Source organism: Vipera berus (genome assembly GCF_964194415.1).
Source record: "Vipera berus genome assembly, chromosome: 2".
In the NCBI taxonomy this organism is placed as follows: Eukaryota; Metazoa; Chordata; class Lepidosauria; order Squamata; family Viperidae; genus Vipera; species Vipera berus.
In genome coordinates, this window is record NC_138203.1 from 241711128 (window position 1) to 241733139 (window position 22012).

At 39.3% G+C, this 22012-nt stretch overlaps 1 protein-coding gene across 1 annotated transcript in view; it reads left to right on the top strand.

Moving 5' to 3' along the window:
- Positions 1-22012, top strand: part of SRGAP3 (SLIT-ROBO Rho GTPase activating protein 3) — a 207545-nt gene that overhangs the window by 136006 nt on the left and 49527 nt on the right. Inside the window, exons 5-8 of the mRNA XM_081318099.1 lie at positions 2729-2914; positions 11120-11248; positions 17984-18205; positions 19825-19926. Coding sequence (XP_081174225.1) covers positions 2729-2914; positions 11120-11248; positions 17984-18205; positions 19825-19926 — 639 coding nt within the window. The remainder of the gene's footprint in view (positions 1-2728; positions 2915-11119; positions 11249-17983; positions 18206-19824; positions 19927-22012) is intronic.

The window sequence follows — 22012 nt, forward strand, 5'->3', positions numbered from 1 at the left end:
GAAAAGTGCAACATTTGTATTTGTGTTATGTATTGGAAAGATACCAAGACATGAGAAGATATAGGTTCTTCCTAGACCAGGGGTGTCAAGCTCAATTTCATTGAGGGCCGCATCAGCATTGCGGTTGCCCTCAGGGGGCCAGGTGGGTATGGCCAGGGTGGGCATGGCCTACTGGGTGGGCGTGGCTAGAGTGCGTATGGCCTACTGGGTGGGCGTGGCCAGCTCTACATCGTTCACATCAAGGGTGCCTATGGGGGCCTGGGCAGGAGTGGGACAGATCTGAGGGTCTCTGGCAGGAGGAGGGTCTCTGGGCCAGGGCCAAGGCAGTGGGGGCCGTTCCCTCACTGTTTCCAGGATGGCTTCGCGGGCCACATGAAACCACTTCGCGGGCCGGATCCGGCCCCCAGGCCTTGTGTTTGACATGTCTGTCCTAGACAATAGATTTACAGCTACTTAGACGAAACAGGAAACTCTGTATATTCTCCAACTACTTGCCAGTTGTTAAATCAGAGGAAAGGAAGACTGGAGGGCATGCATGTGTATTGCTGACTTGCTGACAGTGCTGAAGAGTGAAGCGTGTTAGAGAAAGAGATAAAGTATATCAGTTTGTCTAAAGAAGACTTGTCCAAGAAGAAAACAACATTGGACAGCAAGGATGAGACCTGAATTATTATGGGACGGACAGCAATAAGCAGAGTCTGCCGAGAGCTATGTGCAAGGAAAGGAGAATCAGTCTACTATCTGAAATAAATTGAGGTGAACTATACTTCCAAATGATTCACCCATATATAATTGGTCTCTTCTATAGTATGAACGGATAGACTAAGACTATGTAAAGAGTACTGTGAAAATGAGAGAAAAGATTAAAAAGACTTTTCCCAGAATTAAAGGAGCAGAGTCAGAAATAAAAGCAGAGATTACATGTTATATGAGCTCAGTCCATCAAGCTAATAGCAACATTGAAAACTCCATAAAAAAGGTAATAGGCTTATAGAGAGATACCTGGTGTGTAGATTAAATTAGGTATAAAAATAGGATTAAGTCTTTATGTTTGTAAAATTTAAGCACCACATGTTCATCTGTGGAGCAATAAATGGCATCTTTTAAAGATGAAACCTGTAGCTATTTATCTGTCTTGCTTGGGCGAGAACAATTCAAATGGAACCTGTGACAAGGCGCATTAATGATACTTTTTAATTGTTTAACTGTTCATATAAAAACAGTTTAGAAAAGGTTAATGATAGGCAGAAAACTGATTTAAAGTATTAATATTGCTACTTGCCCCTGATATACCTTTCTAAATTATTCCTCTGCAGTTTCAAACTAGGCTTGTCAAAGAGTTTATCATGTGAATAAGGATCAGTAAGGGTTGGCGATGACCTTTGATAAAATCAGATTTTGCAAGATAAGTGACTGAAGATAATAATCTCTGCAGTCTTCATGTCAGGGTTGCAATCAATATTTGCACATTAACATTTAACAAAAAACCTGGATGATAGATTGCACAGACAGCTGGATCCTTATTTGTCTTAAAAATCAAAGTTATAGGAGCTTCACTGAAGAAGGCTGGAAAACTTTATTAAAAATGTGTAATACTAAATCTTTAATAATAGTGGGACAAAGAAATACATCATTATGCTACTAAATAGGGTAACAATCTGGACAGGACTTTTCTTGTTTTTATAGATTTAATGGCATCTATAATTTCTTTTAGCCTCTTGTTCATGTGAAATCTTAGGAAGTGCTGTATTCTATAAAAATAATTAATTTTACTCGGTTACATTGAACTCAGTATTATAAAATCAAGGTTATTTTTTTTAAAAGCTGATTTATTGAGTCAGAATAGTTAAATACTTTATCCTTGATGTCTTTATAGTAGAGATAATGGTTAGTAATTTACCAGGTCTTTGATCTCACTTGCTAAATCTTTGCTTTATATGGCTATTCTGTTTCAAGTATAAAAAAGAATTAAGTTCCTGTTTAATATTCATAAAAGCATATAATTCTGATGTACTTTGCCTTGCATGTATGCTCAAAATTTTCTTAACATTTTGTCCGCATTTCTTGTAAATAAATATATCTTATAAAAGAATGGGATTATTCTTTTTATAGTATGATAATTTATACACATGCACTATAAACATTGTACACTACATATGTTAATGCTGAGTAATGCCTATATTACATTTATTAATTCATCCAAGATAGCAGGAAAAAAAATCAGATCAAGAACTGCTTTGATGTGGAAGTGAAGAAAAGACATGTTTCTGTTGTGAAAGATTTAAAATTCTCCACATCCACCAAATTAAAACCCAGTGTAAAAGTGTGCAGCATTTTGCATGTATGAGATTCAGGTTGAGTGGTATTCCAGACTAATAAGAGATTTAGAACTTGATTGAAATCTTTGACCATTTTCATCTGATACACAGCTGAGGTTAAAAAAATCTTTGTAATCTAAAATAAAGTTCTTCCCCCTCTCTCTTTCATACATATACGCATGAAAAACATCGACATAATCTACATGGAAAGTTAGGCCCCTTTTAAGGGTCATAATGCACATTAAAACCCTAAACATAATATTAAAAAAATTCTGGGGGGGGTGTCTCTTATTTCTTGTACCATCACAGATCCTGAGCACTTATTAGCTAGCCACCATTAATACACCTCCATTAACTTTTGAATGAAAGATGCATTCCATGTGCCAACGGTTGTTCTTCCCTCGTCTTAGGTGATGAAGACCTATCATATGTATCATGCTGAGAGTATCAGTGCTGAAAGCAAGCTGAAGGAAGCTGAGAAGCAGGAAGAGAAGCAGTTCAACAAAGCAGGGGACATCAGTGTGAACCTGCTGCGGCATGAAGATAGGCCTCAGCGCCGCAGCTCTGTTAAGAAGATTGAGAAGATGAAGGAAAAGGTGAGTAGGACGACATGCTTTCCATGTGGCAGGCTATTGGCAAAAATGAACTGAGGAATATACTGTTGGGATGTTGCTGATGTTTCTAGTTCTTATCTCACCCATTTCACTATTGATCTATTGATGAAGATCTCCTGTGGATACATGAATAGGGGATTAAAGGAGAGTAGTAAAGTGTGGTGTCCAGTGCATTATGGGCTATATTGCAGTGGTTGGGGAAACATTATGTGAATATATAATACAGTAGATGTAATACTCTGTGTTTCATGCTTAATTTTATTGATTAAATTGTACACCGCCCAGAGCGTAAATAAATCATGAATGAATGAATGAGTAAATAAATAAATAACTAATTAATCACATTATCATAAACAGCATGTAACTGATCACAGGCAATAAAGTGTCTAGAAAGCCTGTGTAACATAGTGGTTAAGATGTTAGTTTGCTACTGGAGAAAGACAGGTCTCCCTTTGGTCATGAACATTTATTGTGTGACTTTGTGCTATTCTTTTCTCTCTGTCAGTCTAACTAACCTCACAGGGCAGTGGTGGCGAACCTGTGGCACGCGTGCCAGAGGTGGCACTCAGTGCCCTTTCTGTTGGCACGCGCACCACGGCCACCAGCAGCAGGTCCATCAGGCTGCCACTGCCGCCCGGAGCAGGAGCCCCACCCAGCACAAAGGAGGCAAAGCAGCCCACTAGCAAGCTCGAGTAGAGGTGGTAGAGCAGAGGTCACCAACCACTGTCAATTGGTGGACTGGAAGAAAAGGGAGGGGAAAGCATTTTACATGCGTGTGTCCGCGCATGGGGCCGTGAGCATGCATGCACTGCAAGTGGGGCGGGGCTAGTGCCTGCATGATACTCAACTAGCTCTTCCCCATTCTTACGTAGTGCAGCGCCTTGTATCTGCACCCCGTGGCGTGACGGCGGCTGTTTTTGTGCCTTGCAGCAGGGTGGCCCATTTTTGCACCCCTGGTTTTTGCGTGCCAGAGGCGGCACTCACGGTTGCCTTCAGCAAACCAGCCCTCCCACATATTCCCCTTTTAAATAGTTCAGGGCGTGGCTTCTCTCTGCCTCCTTCCGAGGTGCCCCATTGCCTTCCTCTGTTTACTCCTGATTGACTGCCGCCTGCGTCGGGTGTCCTTGAACAGGGCCAGCTGTGGGTCATCTTCATCCACGCTGTCAGGCTCACACAGCTGGGTCTGCGTCGTGACCAGATGGGAGGGGCCTGGCTGAGGGCTCTGCGGAGCCCCAATACTATCGTCAGCAAGCTCTCCAACACCCCCCTCCTCCTCCTCTGAATCGTCCGACCCAACTGCCGAACCCACAGGCTGACCCTGAATCACAACACTCGGTCTCCAAAAGGTTTGCCATCACTGTCATAGGGTTTGGGGGAGATAAAATTAGAGGTAGGTGTGTTGGTCAAGGAAGATTGGATATAAATCTAACATATAATACTAATAAATGATTGTTGGTTCTAGGAATCTTAGCCTGAGAAAAAACCTTAAAAGCTGTTTTGCTTCTGTTGAATTTTTTTCTTTTATCTTTCTTTCTGAAGGTTTTCTCCCTGACAGGTTGTTCTTTTCTCCTTAACGGTTCAGCACATCAGGTCTTGTTGAGGTAATGTAGCCCTCTCTGTGGAAACGCTCCACAATTTACCCCTAGGCTCTCCTTCCTGTTGAATGGTGCCTGCCTGACTCAAAACTCCAGCTACGTGCCATCTTTCTGGCACTTTTCCACAGCTAACAGGCGGTAAAAAGAGCAGCTAATATATAGGAGTCTCAAGATCTTAAGTTAAAGTGCACAGAAGAATTCAGGCAGGCAGGCAGGCAGCATTCCAGCAATCCAGATTTAGTTAGAGTAACAGATGTGCAGTTGACCATTTTTTAAAAAAAAAATCATGAGCCTTGGACTTGAAGGGCATTCTCAGTTTGGGAACTTTTTTCCCCTATTAGCTAGATGTGAGAAAATATTTCAGCTATTGCCTAACAATTACATCCTTGCCTCTCCAACCATAGAAATGAAAGGAATAGGAAACACCATATGTTAATGTGCACTTTCCCTCCTGTGCTGCCAACAGCAGTTAACCTTGAGAGAGCCACTGATTGTCTTTCAAGACTGAAGAGCAAAAGAAAAATCTTGTGCTGGATTGTGGAGCAATGAGCATGCATGGCCATATTCTAAGTATGAATTAGAGTATTTTGTCAAAGTTATGGACTTTCAGTTATGGCTGGATTCTCCTTGCATCTTTCATCTCTAATGAAAATTCTCTCTGCTCTCCACATGAAAACTTCAGCCCTACAGATGGTGGGCCTCAAGACTATCCAAGAAGAAGACCTCCAAGATACCTTCCAAGTTATTCTATTCTATTCTATTCTATTCTATTCTATTCTATTCTATTCTATTCTATTCTATTCTATTCTATTCTATTCTATTCTATTCTATTCTATTCTATTCTATTCTATTCTATTCTATTCTATTCTATTCTATTCTATTCTATTCTATTCTATTCTATTCTTAGGAGAAGTGAAATAATCAATAGAATATTCTGTTCAATATCTTCAAGTTATAATTCCTTGAAATTAAGATTACAGATAGGTCTGCAGAAGTGCCCTAATGTAAATGCTGTTGAAAGTGCCAAGGAGGTTGAAATTTCATGGTCAAGCTACTTCTCTATTGTAATTGTAGCATTACCCCCTCAGAGGCCGCCAAAGCCCAGGCCCTCCCAGCCCCGCTCCCCTCCGTCGCACTCTGCAGCTGCCCTCTCAAGATGTTCGTAAAGTGTCATTTCTAGCAGAAGCTCACATGAAGTGAGGAGGTGGCAGACTCTCGTTGTCCAAGGGGGGCTTTCAGGAACAAAGGTGACCAGCCCATAGCCCCAATAGTCAATATGTGACGGTGTTTAACAGCCCCAGGCAGTCATAGCAGCAATAGTCAATGATTTCACACCAATCGTTTGGAAACAAGTGGGGTGGGGGAAACCCCGGCTCCAGGCAGCGATAGGAACACAAACAAAGGTAGTCAGTGTTTTGCAGTAACAGCTCACCCCAAAAGGGCAACTCTCCACAGTGTCTATAACTTGCCCAAGTAACACTAATCAAAGTTCAGATGGCCGCTAGTCTCCCAAGCAGTAATGACCAGCCTCTCCTTCTCTTCTGTCGTCGCTCACAGTCTCAGGTCTTGTCGGTGTCAAAACCCCTCCCCCTTTTCCTTTATTGTTAAAATCTGAATTTAGCAACCCCAGCAACTTTTCCTCTCCTCACTCTCTCTCTTGCCTCCACTCGGGATTTCCCCCCCTGAGAAAGAAAGCAGTAAAATTCCATCTTCTCCCTCTCTCTCCCTCTCTCCTTCTTCACAGAAAGGGATCAGCTTAAAACCTCAAATCCCTCTTCGACTTCACCTGGTCTCTCTCCGACAACAGCAACAGCAACCACCCCCAACCCCTTTCTTTCCTCCTTTTTCTTTCCTTCTGCCCGATCCACGCCCACCGCACCCAAAAGCGGCAGCAGCTGTCCGAGCTTCCCTCTCCCCAGGCAGGCTCCTGCAAAGCTTTTCAGCCAGCCCCGCTACATAATCATAAAAGAAGAGGCTGGACATTTTAGTCAGTCTTCATAAATACAAATTTGGGACATTTTTTAAAAGCTTATCAGATGTCTTTTTGAGAGTGGCGTGGTGGCCTAGTGGTGAAGATGCTCACCTCCTGCTGCAAACTCCATGTAGGCATCAGGAAGGGTATCTGGCCAGTAAACACTCAACTCCATTCAGTCATCCTGATTCTACCCCAAATTAAGGGATTACAGGATGGTAAAAAGAAAAAAAGTCAGATGTCTTTGTGGCAATGACATTGCAGACAAAATAATGATCTAAGGTTGATAATAATTGCTGCTATGTCTAATAAGTTATAATTCACAATGGTTTTCCTTTGAATCAGGTATATTAGCAATAAAGAAGAAATATCCTTGGAAATTCTTAGTGCTACAGAAACTACTTTAAAGTATTACAGCTATCCTCGCACTGAAAAATAAAACAGAATTTTAAAATGCCCTTGCTTAATATAAATATTTTTATATATAATTTGTTTCCTTCCTTTTAATTATATTTACTTTACTGGGTTTACATGCTGCTGGACCTGATATTGATTTTGAGCAGCGTACACACCCAATATATGTAATTAAAGTTGAAGCAACAGAGCAACAGTTATTGTTATTTTCATAACAAAAATAACAGCCTACATTTATTTATTTATTTATTATTTGGATTTATATACCGCCCCTCTCCCGAAGGACTTGGGGCAGTGTACAGGGCAATTAAAACACTATATACAACACATAATATACAAAAATTAAAATAAATTAAACCAAGTAGCCCTAAACAATAAAACACGTTCTAAAATTTAAAATCTAAAATCTAAAACCCCAATCCCTCAGTCCAGGCCGGCAAGTTCGAATAACCAAGTCTTCAGGTCACGGCGAAAAGAGCGAAGGTTGGGAGCCATCCGGAGCTCAACAGGAAGCTGGTTCCAGAGGGCAGGCGCACCCACAGAGAATGCTCTCCCCCTGGGGGCCGCCAGTTGACATTCCCTGACCGACGGCACCCTGAGGAGGCCCTCTCTATGGGAGCGCACAGGACGGTGGGAAGTTAACACCGGCAAAAGGTACTCCCGTAAATAATCCGGGCCCATGCCATTTAGGGCTTTATAGGTCATCACCAGCACCTTGAATCTCACCCGGAAGACAACTGGAAGCCAATGCAGCTCGCGGAGCAGAGGTGTTATATGGGATTATCGGGAGACCCCCATCACAACTCGTGCGGCCGCATTCTGCACCAGCTGGAGCCTCCGAGTGGTATTCAAGGGCAGCCCCATGTAGAGAGCGTTTATACCATAAATGCCATTAAACAAACATCTTACTGCAAGAGAGGGCTGACTCATAACACAACCTCTTCTAAGGTGGATTGATAATGAAACCAGGAAGAGTTGCTTACAGTAGAATGCTATCTGAACCAGTAATCTTTGCACCATGATCAGAGGTCATCTGGTTGAAGAAAACGACCTTTGGGCCAGTGTGTGAGAGTCTAAATTGGGGTTCTGAATTAAGTTTGTTCTGTATCGTGATCTGGATGTTACTCTGAAGCAGTCTTCCTCATGTTGATGTCTACAAAATGGGTTAGAACTCCCCAATGACTTGGGATATTTGGACTTCAGTTCCAAATTATCTGGAAAACATCAAGCTAGAATAAGCTGTTCTGGGGTCAGAATAAGCTTTTCTGGTGTGAGCTACGCTGAGGTGCCAAGTTACTAATGGCAAATATAGCAATCACAGTGAAAAGGTTATGTCTGTAGGCAGAGCAGGGGATCATTTTTTTCCCACAGCTATCCACCTAGTCTTTCATAAATGAATCAGGGAACTGTTGGTCAGACAGCTTTGCATATTCCTGAATGAGAATAATGTTTGTAAATGTTTTCCTCTCTTAAAATTTCTTGCAAGTACCCCAAAAAACAAAAAATTATCAGGGCAGGAAATAGATTGCATTACAGAAATGATATTCATTATTCGATTTAATTCAATTCAATTCTATTACTATTCCTACTCCTATTCCTACTCTGAATCATTTCTACCTTGAAATGATCAGAAATGAAAATGTTCCCTCAGGATTCTATCAATTCTTAAAATACAGGCAAAGAGATCTTTAACTGCATCCGAGAAGAGTCAAACAGATGGAAACAGAGATTTATGTCTTGGGTCCTTGACTCCTTATCTTATTTAACTTTTGTTTTTACTTACTGGTATTTGTACAATGGTGGCCAAGGGGTATAAGAAGAGTGCTGGGTATATTGAAAAGTAAAGAGCCTTTTATGTCTCTGTAGTTCAGGAAAAGCTGATTTAATGAGCAGAGCCAATGTTTCTGACACTTAAGCTATTGATCAAATGAAAATATCAAACAAGCAGTTGTCATGTAGCGGTAGACCATATGCCCTGCAAACTAATTATTTCAATAGTTCCCTTTATCTGTACGAATGTCATTCTGGACAAAAATATTGAGGGTGGATATTCAAAATATTTGTATTTCTTCTTAAAAACATGTATGTATGTGTATATGTATATGTGCAAATGTATATAGGTTGCAGCAACTTCTTTTATCCAGCTATCAACTTTACATCTAATAGTACCACTGATAATTCCCCAAGCACCATTTCTGAATGTCATTTTACAATGGCAAAAGAGAAAAAAATGCTAGGATATTTTCTTAAAGTCCTATGTATATTAACAGTTACCTAAACTGGAACTTCTGATATGTTAACTGTATTAAGAAAAGCATTGTGTACTGCTTAACAATGAGAATAAAATGTGTTTATATTAACTTTTCTTAACTGAACTAAAAACACTTACAAAAAAGGGGAATATTGGGTCTAACACCCTTTCTAAACAATTGAATTTTTACCGGCTTCTAGAAGGCCTACGAGGCTTTCATAAGACAGTGGTTGGGAGAATTTATTTTTTGAGATAAATGGTAGATCTTATAAAACATCATGCACATCAGTGATTACAAACTTCCTGGGTATAAAACCATCACTGACCTATGTACTCATTTCAGAAATAATGTGCTATAATGATTTAAAACTAAATAGTTGTACAACTTTTTAATTATCAGAATTACTATCTCTTGGATATGTATGTCATAGCTACAGAAATAAAATCATATCCTGAGCAACTGGGTCCAAGGAGTGGAGATTTAAACGCTGAATCGATTGATGCCATGTGGCTTTTACTGGAGGATAAATCTGATTTCTTAGCAGAATTAGCATGCCATAATTGCTGGTGCCATTCACATTTTTGCAACTTACTGTCTCAACAGCAAGGAAAGTGGCTGCCGAAACATGATGCTATTATTTTTTAATTGGTTCTCTTTATTTATATGTTCACCTCCAGTTTGTATTATTTGTTTTCTTCCTGTTCATTTTATTCTTAGTAATGCTTTATTTTTTTATTTTTCTGTATATTTTGGTGGTTGTCTTTTCACATTAATGCCTACATCATGCCCTGGTTTGCCCATCTAGCTAAGCCACAGTTGTATTTAGGAGGAGCAGTAGCAAACCAAGGTTTCAAATTGAGTGGTTTACTACTTGAAAGCAAACAGTAATGTAGTATGAGGTGTGAACTTAGACATAATATTAGGTGGCATTGAAAGTTTAGGATATTTCTACAAATAATATTCTATTAACTATTTGGGTAAGGAATTTTTATCTTTTTGTCTACCGGTCCGCTTCTGAATTCTGAGACATTGTTAATCTTAAACTTGCTGCTCATTGCAGATTTAATTAACAAATATTTCTTTCTCAGCTTTCAGCAACAACAAATCGAACAAAGTTAGCATTTGGTTGTTAGCAAAGCGGTTGTTTGATGGCTCTGCATATGCACTATGCTAAAACTGTTTTTCAGATACTCTGACTTTATTTTCATGTACCATGTTTGTTATGAACTTGGATCCAGAGACCTAATGCAGAAAGGCCTGTTTTGACATATGGCCGTTTTACATAAATTTCCATTCACTTACATGGATGATTATTCATTGAATGTTTGAATATGTCTTCAGAAAGAAGCAGATGATATACACAATGGTACACTATGCTGGATGCTGTTATCTTAACTCTGCAGAAAAAAATATCTCAGCTATATTTGAATTCTAAAACAGCTTGAACCCTCACTTACTGCTTAATGGGGGGAGGCTGCCAAACATTTCTTGATGTGGTGACAAATGTTCAAGCTGTACTTTATATACACTTGACCAATAAAGAATTCTATACTAATAAAGAATTCTATTCTATATTCAGAAGAAATAGCAGCTGTAAATTATCCTGTGGGGTTTTTTTTTGTTAAAATGTAACTAGCACATCAGTATAGAGTGCTTCTCTTTAAAAATTCATACAGTATAAAGCCATCAATGGCTATCAGTCATTGTGGCTATATATAACCCCAACATCGGGGATGGCATGGCCTCAAGAAACCACAGCAGAAAGGAATTGTTATTCCCACGCTTTGATTGGCAGCTTCCCTCTGGCCTGTGGTTGGCCACAGAATGCTGGACTAGATGTGCTGCAGTCTGATCTAATGCGATATTTTTATGTTCTAAGAGCCTGAATTTGGGGGAAAAATAGAATATGAGGATTGGGAAATTGAATACATTTTGTTTGAATCTTGTTTTTCAGAGGCAAGCAAAATATTCTGAAAACAAGCTCAAGTGCACTAAAGCTAGGAATGATTATCTGCTGAACCTTGCAGCCACAAATGCAGCAGTCAGTAAATACTACATCCATGATGTTTCCGATCTAATTGATGTGAGTACCAAAGTGATTCTCTTTTACAGCAGTGTCATTTCCAATGAAAATGATTGCATTCTAGACTGTGGTCATGTGCTGATGCAGTCTTAATTTATGGTCAGTTGCTAATGTATTTAGCATGCAGGACCTATTTGTCTATGGATTTATATCTTGATGCTTTCCCTCTCTCAGTGGTTTCTTAAAAGCAATAGAGGTAGAAAGATATTCAGACATGCAGATTTTTCAGCTACTGATGGATTTAGAGGGGTGATAGATGCTTGGAGCTGTACAGTTCTATGTTCATTTGTATCTTTTATTTATCAAATATTTTATACTGACTATGACTTTTTCCCCAACTGATTACAGTGAAGTGAGAGACCAATATGAGCCAAGGCAGATGAAGACTGAGTTTAGCACATATAAATGCTGTCAGGCAAGAACAGAGAGAGCTGATAGTAGTCTCCAGACAAAACTGATGGTAATAATTGTTATGTATTGGAAGTAAGATAAAAGAGTGGAAGTTTTAAATTAGGGGTGATAAGACAGACACTTACAGGAAATAAGAAAGATAACCTTTATACCTAATGCTAGGCACTATTTCTCAACTTTGTAGATCAAGCTTTAATTTGTCAGCTGCCCACAAAACTACCAAAAAATTCTTAAAATCCACAGTGGAAAATAAGATATGAGTTGTCTCACTGATTGTTGGAGAGTAGGATTTGTGCATCTAAAATCCTTTATTTTGTAGCTCATTGAAAATCTGCAGATAGTTCAGAATTAGAACACTACACACGTTCATGCTTTCATTTGATCAGGCATTTCAAATACGTTTTCTGCCAACTTTAAACATGCGCTGAATCAAATTATAACTTGCAACAAGGGTTATCATCTTGCTGGTGAAATACAAATTGGATTCTAGATAAACACAAGTCATTAAAAAGCAATAAAAACAATGATCTTTAATCTCAAATGTTTGCAATGTTTTAAATGGCTGAAAATTAATTTCCTTTAATTATTCCTCTAAACCATTAATTGTATCATTGAATGTTATGCATCATCAAGTCTTCGATGACTCTTATCAGCCACATATGTTGACAACCTCCAAGATGATCTGTTCCCACCCTGGCCCTTTTAGGTGATTCAGTAGTATATCAACTGTCATTTTAATTGACTCTGTCCACATCACTGCTGGTCAACTGCTCCTTCTCTCCTTCCTTCCTTCCTTCCTTCCTTCCTTCCTTCCTTCCTTCCTTCCTTCCTTCCTTCCTTCCTTCCTTCCTTCCTTCCTTCCTTCCTTCCTTCCTTCCTCCCTCCTTCCCTCCCTCCCTCCCTCCCTCTCTCCCTCCGTTCCTATTATTAAGCATGTGTATCTTGCATACATCTTAATCAGCCTTCCATTCTTCTGAGATCAATAAAATAAAAAAAATGAGGACCCAGATTTTTGGGGATAATAACTGATTCTGTAAACTGCTTAGATAGGACTGTAAAGCATTGTGAAGCGGTATATGTCTAAGTGCTATTGCTATTAAATTTCAGCTTTCCTGAAGAAAAGGCACTTCGGCTTGATTTTCACATGGGTAATGTGTGTCAGAAGAACATTATATACCATGTCAAAATATATTAATATAAGAAATATTTCATCCCTTAGGTCAGCAGCCCCCAACCTTTTGGCCACCAGGGACGGGTTCCCTGGAGAAAGGGTTTTCCACAGATCGGAGGGGCCGTGATTTCGTGTGCTGCCTGCATCCCGAGGCTTCACTTGTTTGCGTGGGCCAGTTTCTGGCATGCCACAGACTGGGGGTGGACCGTGGACCAGGGGTTGGGGCCCCTGCCTTAGGGAGTCAATAAGAACTTCTAGTACTTGCATCATCAGCTTACATATTTCAGCATTTTTTGCTTAAGACTCTGCATATTGGCGTGGAATGAGTTGCCTTGATCACTTCAGATAGCAGTTGAGAGTTATGTTTTACACTGCAGTTGAGCATCATCTTTTAATATTACCCACATAAACATTACTTTACAAAAATAAAGAATTAAATGTATATTAGTTCTAAAATGCAGAACCCTAACAAACAAATGGGATTGTAATAATCCATTTGAACCTATTACCATGCCCCATTCCTACTGTGAATGTTTGAAAATGCTATCAGAAGAGGAGTTTAGAAGTCAGCTTTACTTATATTTATAAGGAAAACGATTTTTCACGAGTTTTCTTCTCTACTAACATAAACATGATGTTTAGTCAGGCAAACAGAAAGGACCCACCCACCATTGTTTGTTTTCCATTTGTAAAATTAGACATAAATATAGTCTTAGTGGCTATGATGAGCAAAAGTACCTGGTTCAACGAAAAAGATCTGCATGAATCATAAGAAAAACAAACAAAATGGGTGTAAAATAGAGATGCTGTATGTATCCAGACGTCACAATGAATATAAGAAGGGAAATCTCTGTAAACTTTTAGTACTTGGTTTCTCCTTCCCTCCCTAAAAGACAAGGAGCTACTTGTAATTTCATAGCATGTATATTTTGAATTACAAATGGTGGATGTAGATTAGTTTTTCCCCTACCTGCTGTTGCCCTTATGTCTTAGGTTTTAATTCCCATAATCCATAGCCAGTATGATATATCCCCTATTAGCATTATAATAGGCTTTAAAAGCAGAGCTTGAAATACTGGTGAACAAAACAAAATAACACACACACAAAGACACCCCCCCCCACACACACACAAAGACACCCCCACACTTATTTTGATAGGTGACTTATCAGCTCAGTTCAGATATCATGCTTAATTATAGTTTGTGCAACCCATAATCCAAGTGTGCTTTGAGATTGCACACACTGCAAAGTACTTTTTTTGCCTTTGAATCCAAAGCTTGGTATGAAAGGTACTTAGATTTTAATTTATTCCTGGTCCTGCTATTACTTTTTGGGTACAACCATTGAAAATGTGAATCAGCCTGCACATACTTACCCTGACAATAGCCTACAGAGAAGTCTTTTCTAATCCTGTGTGCTAGATGGAAACGGTGCATCAACAGAATGTATTTCATTGTACATCATTTGTTAAAGACACTTTTACTTTCAGGATTGTTTAGATAAAGTCAAAGCCTGGCAGATTAGATTGGTAAAGGATGGATGGGTAAATAAATAGCTAAGTTCATGAGAAATTATTTTCTCTCTGTAGTCAGAGCATCTCAGAACGAAAAGAATCATACATGTGCATGAAGCCAAGAGGAAAAAATGCTTCCTAGGGGAAATTGCTGTCCAGAGTTATTCTTTTTTTTCCACCTATTGATTGAATATTGCCAGTCTCAAAAAGCAACATGTTTTTGAGTGTAACAGGATAATGTAATATTCATATTAATAATTTTATACTGATGGGGAAAGCAACCATCCTGTCCTTACAGATAGTTCTCAACTTGGGCTCAGATTTCATCATCATCATCATCATCATCATCATCATCATCATAATAATAACAACAACAACAACAACAACAACAACAACAGCTGGATGACAGATTAAATAGATGGAAAACCAAAGCTTGGCATGGACAGCATTTGAAAAATATTGAAGAAAAATGTGATAACAACTTTACATGGTCATGGCTTAAGATGGGAACCATCAAGAAAGAAATGGAAGACTTAATACTGGTTGCTCAAGAACAAGCACTACAAACTAATGCCATGAAAGTGAAGATACAAAAATCTACTGACAATCCAAATTGCTGACTTTGCAACGACAAAGTTGAAACTGTTTCACATTTAATATGTGAGTGCAGCAAAATCACGCAAACTGATTACAAAGCTAGAGATGACCGAGTTGCTAAACTAATCCACTGGGCATTGTCACCATTTGGAACACAACACGCCAGATATCGCAGTCATAGAGAACGGAAGCGTACAGTTGATTGATATTGCTGTACCAGGAGATGCCAGAGTCGAAGAAAAAGAACTGGGGAAAAATACGAAATACCACGATCTGGCCATCGAAACTGTGCGATTATGGATGAAATGTGTAACAGTGATACCCATTGTCATCGGGCACTGGGAACTATGTCCAAAAACTTTGCAAAACACATCAAGAAATTGCAACTTCCTGCAATAACTCCAGCAAAGCTACAAAAAACTGTGCTACTTGGAACATCTTACATTTTAAGGAGATACCTGGTTGACACCTAGGATGCTGGCAGCAACCCATGTCAACCATTAGTACCAGTCAATTTGAGTGTTCAGTTGACTGAGTTTCATGTTTTATGAATAAAAGTTTAATAATAATAATAATAATAATAATAATAATAATAATAATAATAATAATAATAATAATAATAATAATAATAATATGTTGGAAGGGACCTTGGAGATCATCTAGTCCAACCTCCTGCTCAGGCAGGAAACCCTATACCAGGGGTGTCAAACTGCTGGCCCATGGGCCGGTTTCATCATATCGAAGCCACACCCACCCATTGCTGGCAATGCAAAAAGAGTTGTGATATGTCACGACACGTCACATGATGTGGCGAGTTTGACACCCGTGCCCTATACCATTTTGGACAAATGGCTGTCCAGTCTCTTCTTAAAAACTTCCAGTGTTGGAGCATTCACCACTTCTGGAGGCAGGTTGTTCCACTGGTTAATTGTTCTAACTGTCAGGAAGTTTCTCCTTAGTTCTAGGTTGATTCTCTCTTTGGTTAGTTTCCATCTGTTGAGCCCAAAATTCATGTTGCTAAGTGAGAAATTTGTTAAGTGAGTTTTGCCCCATTCTAGGGCTTTTCTTGTCACATTTATTAAGTGAATCACGGCAGTTGTTAATTTAGTAACATGACTTTGCTTGCTCATATGAGCCTGGGACACCGCAACTATCATAAATGTGAGTCAGTTGCCAAGCATCCAAATTTGGATCATGTGACCATGGGGATACTGCAATGGTCATAAGTGTGAAAAATGGTAATAAGTGACTGTTTTCAGTGCTGTTTTAACTTCACATGATCACTAAAGGAACTGTTGTAAGTGGAGGACTAGCTGTATTAATACACAACATTGAAATAAAACAAAACAATGGGTTCAAACTGTCAAGCCTGGTCCTGCATTGGTATATTATAAAAATTGTGACAAGTTTAATTAAACTCAAAACATGGGGTGTGTATCAGGTTTTTGTGCCTGAGATTAATATTTAAGGGTTCAGAAGACAATTTTGCTAGCTAAATGACCGCCCTATTTTCTTTACTTTATAAACAGCTACATTTGTGTCTCCCACGTTCATTTGAAAAAATTGACATTTGGTTTGTGGCTTTGAAAATTACTCAAGGCAGGCATTTGTGTGGCTGAAAGACTCTGTTTTGATGTGGGAAGTTTAGTCTACTTTGGGCTTGGCTGTAAAGTGATACCTTTTAAATTAGGTACTGCAGGTCTTAAGGCCTTCTCAGATCGGAAGTATGTGGCTAGCGGTGCTATTGCTATTTTCAACTGTGGTAATGCAGGCTAAATTTGGTGGAAATGAAGGTTTGGGGCCTCTAAAACATACAAGAGGGAGTGATGGCTAATCCATGAATGAGGGGTCCTTGGTGCTCTCTGAGCTGGCTTGTTTTCTTGCAGACATTTCATTACCCTAACTAGGTAACATCATCATTTCAACCCTGAGCTGTAAATATTTTCCTTCATTAATCCATGAATGCCAATGAAAAGTCCTTTAAAACTCAGAGATCTATTAAATTCAGCAGAAGTATGTAAAAACAAAGATGCATTTATTTCTAACTGTTTATTTCTTTAATAAAACAACCTGTTGCTTGTTTGTAAAATTGTTCTATTTCCCAGAATAAAATATCAGAAGACCCTGTCATGTAATGCCTAGAAAACATTTTACATTATAGTAATGATGTTCTTATTACACTGTCATGTTTTCTGCTGCTCACTTTATGGGCAAAACGAATGGATGGATGGATGGATGGATGGATGGATGGATGGATGGATGGATGAATATAGATGTAATAAAGTTAGGAGTGACTGTGTGTTTTACCATCATGGTTCCTACCAAAGTCTCTGGAATTATGGACGTTGCTGGCTATAGAAGAGTTGCAATAGATCATTCTGGTTGATGGAAATACTTAATCAAATGCTAATTCTTGACTTTTGAGTTGCAATGAGGCATAAGATCAGATAAATCAATTCTCAATTGTACTGCAGTAATTTTGGAATTTATTTTATTGAAGAGTCAGTCAGATGAGAAAGTTGACCTTAGTTATGTCCATTTCTAGTCTTACAAAAGTATTTACATTGCATTGTTGGTGGGATACCTTTAGATTTCTTACCATTCCTTCATTATCTTTAATCTTATCTTTATCTTTAATCTTATTTGTATCTCTGAAGTCAATGCTAGTGTCCTTTTTCAGCATAGAACCATATATACTGTATAATAAACAATAAAATATATTGAAGTGTAGAATGAAAAGCCAACGTGGTATAATGTTAAGGTGTTGGTTTGGCCACCAAATTATCTGAGTTCTAGGCCACTCCTAACCATAGCAGCCCCCTGGGTGCTTTTGGCCTGTCACTCACTCTCACCCTAGCCTGTCTCGGTTGTTGAGCTTTGATCTCCTAAAACTTTGATCTCCTAAATGAAAAGATTGGATATTCTTTTAAACAAGCAAATAACACATAGTACTTAATATTTCTTCAAGTGAAGAACTTGTTATTCTACCTAGAAATAATTTGTACGATCTGTTGTTTAAGCTTGTTGTTTTTTCTTCCTTAGTGCTGTGACCTGGGATTCCATGCTAGTCTAGCACGGACATTCAGAACATATCTTTCTGCTGAATACAATCTAGAAACCTCACGCCATGAAGGGCTGGACATAATTGAAAATGCTGTAGACAACCTGGATGCACGAAGTGACAAACATACAGTTATGGACATGTGCAACCAGGTCTTCTGTCCTCCGCTGAAGTTTGACTACCAGCCTCACATGGGGGATGAGGTATGTAATTAGAAATGGTTCATGTTGCTTCATAATGCACCTTTCTTTCAGATGTAATACTTCTTGTGTATTAAAATGAATGAGCTTTAATAGCATTTGTGTTTCATTTGTTAGTTTTGAAACGGCATTGTAGTTACTGGAATTCTTTTTTCTTCTTTTAGAACAGAGATGGGGAACGATAGTCCTTTTATTTTATTTATTTTATTTTATTATATTTATATACCGCCCTTTCCCGAAGGACTCAGGGCGGTTTATAGGGTGATTAAAACGAAGAATACAAAAGTTAAAAACAATTTAAAAAATTATATCAATTCCTGAACAAATAAAAACCCCAGTTAAAATTAAAGTTAAAATTCTCAGCCTGGGCCAGAGAGTTCGAAGAGCCAGGTCTTCAGGTCCCGGCGGAATGAACGGAGGTCGGGGGCAGTCCTAAGCTCCACTGGCTTCCAAAGGGCAGGCGCACCCACTGAGAAGGCCCTCCCCCTGGGTGTTATCCGCTGGCAATCTTTTACCGGCGGCACCCTGAGAAGACCCTCCCTGTGGGAGCGCACTGGACGAAGGGAGCTTGATGCCGGCAGCAGGTGTTCCCTCAGATATCCAGGACCCTCACCAAACGGTGCCTCCCACTCCCAACCCCCTGAGATGCTGCAGTAGGATACCATGGTCGATGGTATCAAAAGCTGCTGAGAGATCTAATAGGACCAGGACAGAGGAACAACCCCTGTCCCGAGCCCGCCAGAGATCATTCACCAGCGCGACCAATGCCGTCTCCGTGCTGTATCTGGGCCTGAAACCCGATTGGTACGGGTCCAGATAATCAGTTTCCTCCAGGAACAGAGGAAGCTGATGTGCCACCACACTCTCAACAACCTTCGCCAGAAAGCGAAGGTTGGAGACTGGACGATAGTTATTTAAAACAGCCGGGTCCAGGGCAGGCTACTTGAGGAGGGGTCTCACCACCGCCTCCTTCAAGGCGGCGGGGAAGACACCCTCCTTCAAAGAAGCAGTTATTACTGCCTGGAACCAGCCTCGTGTCTCGTGACTTGTGGACTTCAACTCTCAGAATTCCCAAGCCAGAAGTGGGAGTTGAAGTCCACAAATCATAAAGGGGCCATCATTCTCACCTGTTTTAGAACTAGGGCCACATTTTCATAGTATGCTTGGACCAGTGCTATTTTCCATTTTACTTAGAACATTTTAGACACATATTGTACTAGAACTTTCATTGTTCATTGTGTATTCCTTTGTTGAGAATTCCTTCCACCATTGAAATAAATTAAGAAGCAGGTGGCTTTTGCTATATCTTAGGCATAAGAAAGCGATTACTATTTAGACCTTTTATAGGGTGATTAATTCAGATCCTGCTTTTAGAACACTAGTTATGTAATCTCTGTCAGAATGAGCCAACATACTGGAATATTTGGAAATATTAAAGTTGTTTTGGCATATTGACCTAAATGGTCATTACTGCCATCATTTTATACGCGATACAGTTACATTGTCAGATTCTGAAAGAAATTATTCTGTTAGTTAAAAAAAGCACTTTAACTGAAGATTATTTTTTTCTGCCAGTATTCTCCTTTAGATTGAATTTGCAGAGGCTTGTTTTCTTTCTACAGGTATGTCAAGTAAGTGCCCAGCAGCCAGTTCAGACGGAGTTGCTCATGCGATACCATCAGCTCCAGTCTAGACTAGCCACCCTCAAAATAGAGAATGAAGAGGTGAGAGCTGTAATTGTTTTTAACTGTAAGTAAATAAGCACAATTCACTCAAATTATGCTAATGCTTCTGTTTGAAGTAATTTTGAAAGTCATTTGGATAGTTAATACCTTCTTGATAAAGATACAGTTTTCAGTCCAGAATCTGTGACTACTGTAATATGTATCATAAGGTGCTTTCTTTCAAAAGTGTCAAGAAGTACAAAATGCAACAGCTAATCTGTTAATGAGTGCAAGGCACAACTGTCAAATTATTCCTAAATAGCTGCATAAATGGTCATTTGTTTATTTAGGACCTAACTGCCTTAGGAACCTTTTTTATCATACTTTTCATTCATATATTTTAATATTAGTTTGACAAAATTAGAAAGGTGGAGAATTGTGTTTTAATATATTGTGCAAGGGGCAGAGATTTCAGATTCCAGCTTCTTTTGAGCAGGCATTTGCTGGTGTATTAGGCTAATAAAGGACTTTTAAGGTAAACAATGCCTCAGAATCACTTGAAAAGCCCATATGTCGGAAACTTGACATCAAGCTATAGTTGGAAGGGATATTGGAGGTCTTCCATTCCAAACCTCTGCTCAAGCAGGAAACCCTATGTCATTTCAGACAAATGGTTGTCCAGTCTGTTCTTAAAAACCTCCAGTGTTAGAGCACTCACAACTTCTGGAGGCAGGTTGTTCCACTGATTAATTGTTCTAACTGTCAGGAAATTTCTTCTTAGTTCTAGGTCCCTTCTCACCTTGATTAGTTTCTATCTATTCCTTCTTGTTCTGAGTTCAGGTGCTTTGGAGAATAGATTGACTCCCTCTTCTTTGTGGCAACTCCTTAGATATTGGAACACTGCTATCATGTCACTCCTAGTCCTTCTTTTCATTAAACTAGATGTACCCAGTTCCTGCGACCTTTCTTCATGTGTTTTAGCCTTCACTCTCCTAATCATCTTTGTTCTTCTTCTTTGCACTCTAAGTTTGGCTAAACTACATTTTCTTTTCTACTTTTAAAAAGAATTGCTATCTCCCTTTGGTGTTTCCAAAGCCTTAGCCTCTCTTCTGATAATCTTGTATAGTTAAGGTGATGTGTCTTCACAATAGATGTGACATCTCCATTTTACAATAGGGAATATGAATGTGGCAAGGCAAAGGACGACCAGGTCTACACTTACTTGGATTAAAGAATTTGAACTAAAATCCCAAGAGGCAAAGCTGCGTCTTACTTATCAGACTCAAAGAGTAATATTTAAACCATTGAATTTTCTATTTAACTCATATTTGTAAAATCATCTTCATACACTCTTGATCTAGGAAGATGGGAACATGGATTCTGTGCTATATTACCAATGTAATAGTGTTCTGTGACCGAGCACTGCAAAACTTTGTTTGCCATTAGAGTTGTGTCCATTTCCATTATTGTGATTCTAGTAATACTCATCTGCTATGGTTTTACAGACATTCTGGTAATCATTTTGATACACATGTTGCTTATTATTAATTGTTTGAACTAAAAATAATTGTGGATCACTCTGAGGCTGTGGTTACTCAAGAAATTTCTGCTTGTGACTTCAGAGGCTTTACAAATTTAATTAGTCACATGTATTAAGACTTTGAAAAACATTTAGAAACATTATTGTTGTGAAGCACCCCTGCAAATCTATTGATCAAAGACAAGGGACATTTGTGAGCATAAAGTCACCAGTAAGAAATAGATGTATTGAGGTATTTTTCAAGAGAATTAATGAAGATTGTATTCCAAAACAAATATAGTAAAGGTAAAGGTTCCCCCGCACATGCGTGCTAGTCGTTTCCGACTCTAGGGGCTGGTGCTCATCTCCGTTTCAAAGCTGAAGAGCCAGCGTTTGTCCAAAGAGGTCTCCGTGGTCATGTGGCCAGCATGATTAGACGCCAAAGGTGCACGGAACGCTGTTACCTTCCCACCGTAGTGGTTCCTATTTTTCTACTTGCATTTTTACGTGCTTTCGAACTGCTAGATTGGCAGAAGCTGGGACGAGTAACAGGCGCTCACTCTGTTACGCAGCACTCGGGATTTGACCCGCCAAACTGCCGACCTTCTGATCGACAAGCTCAGCGTC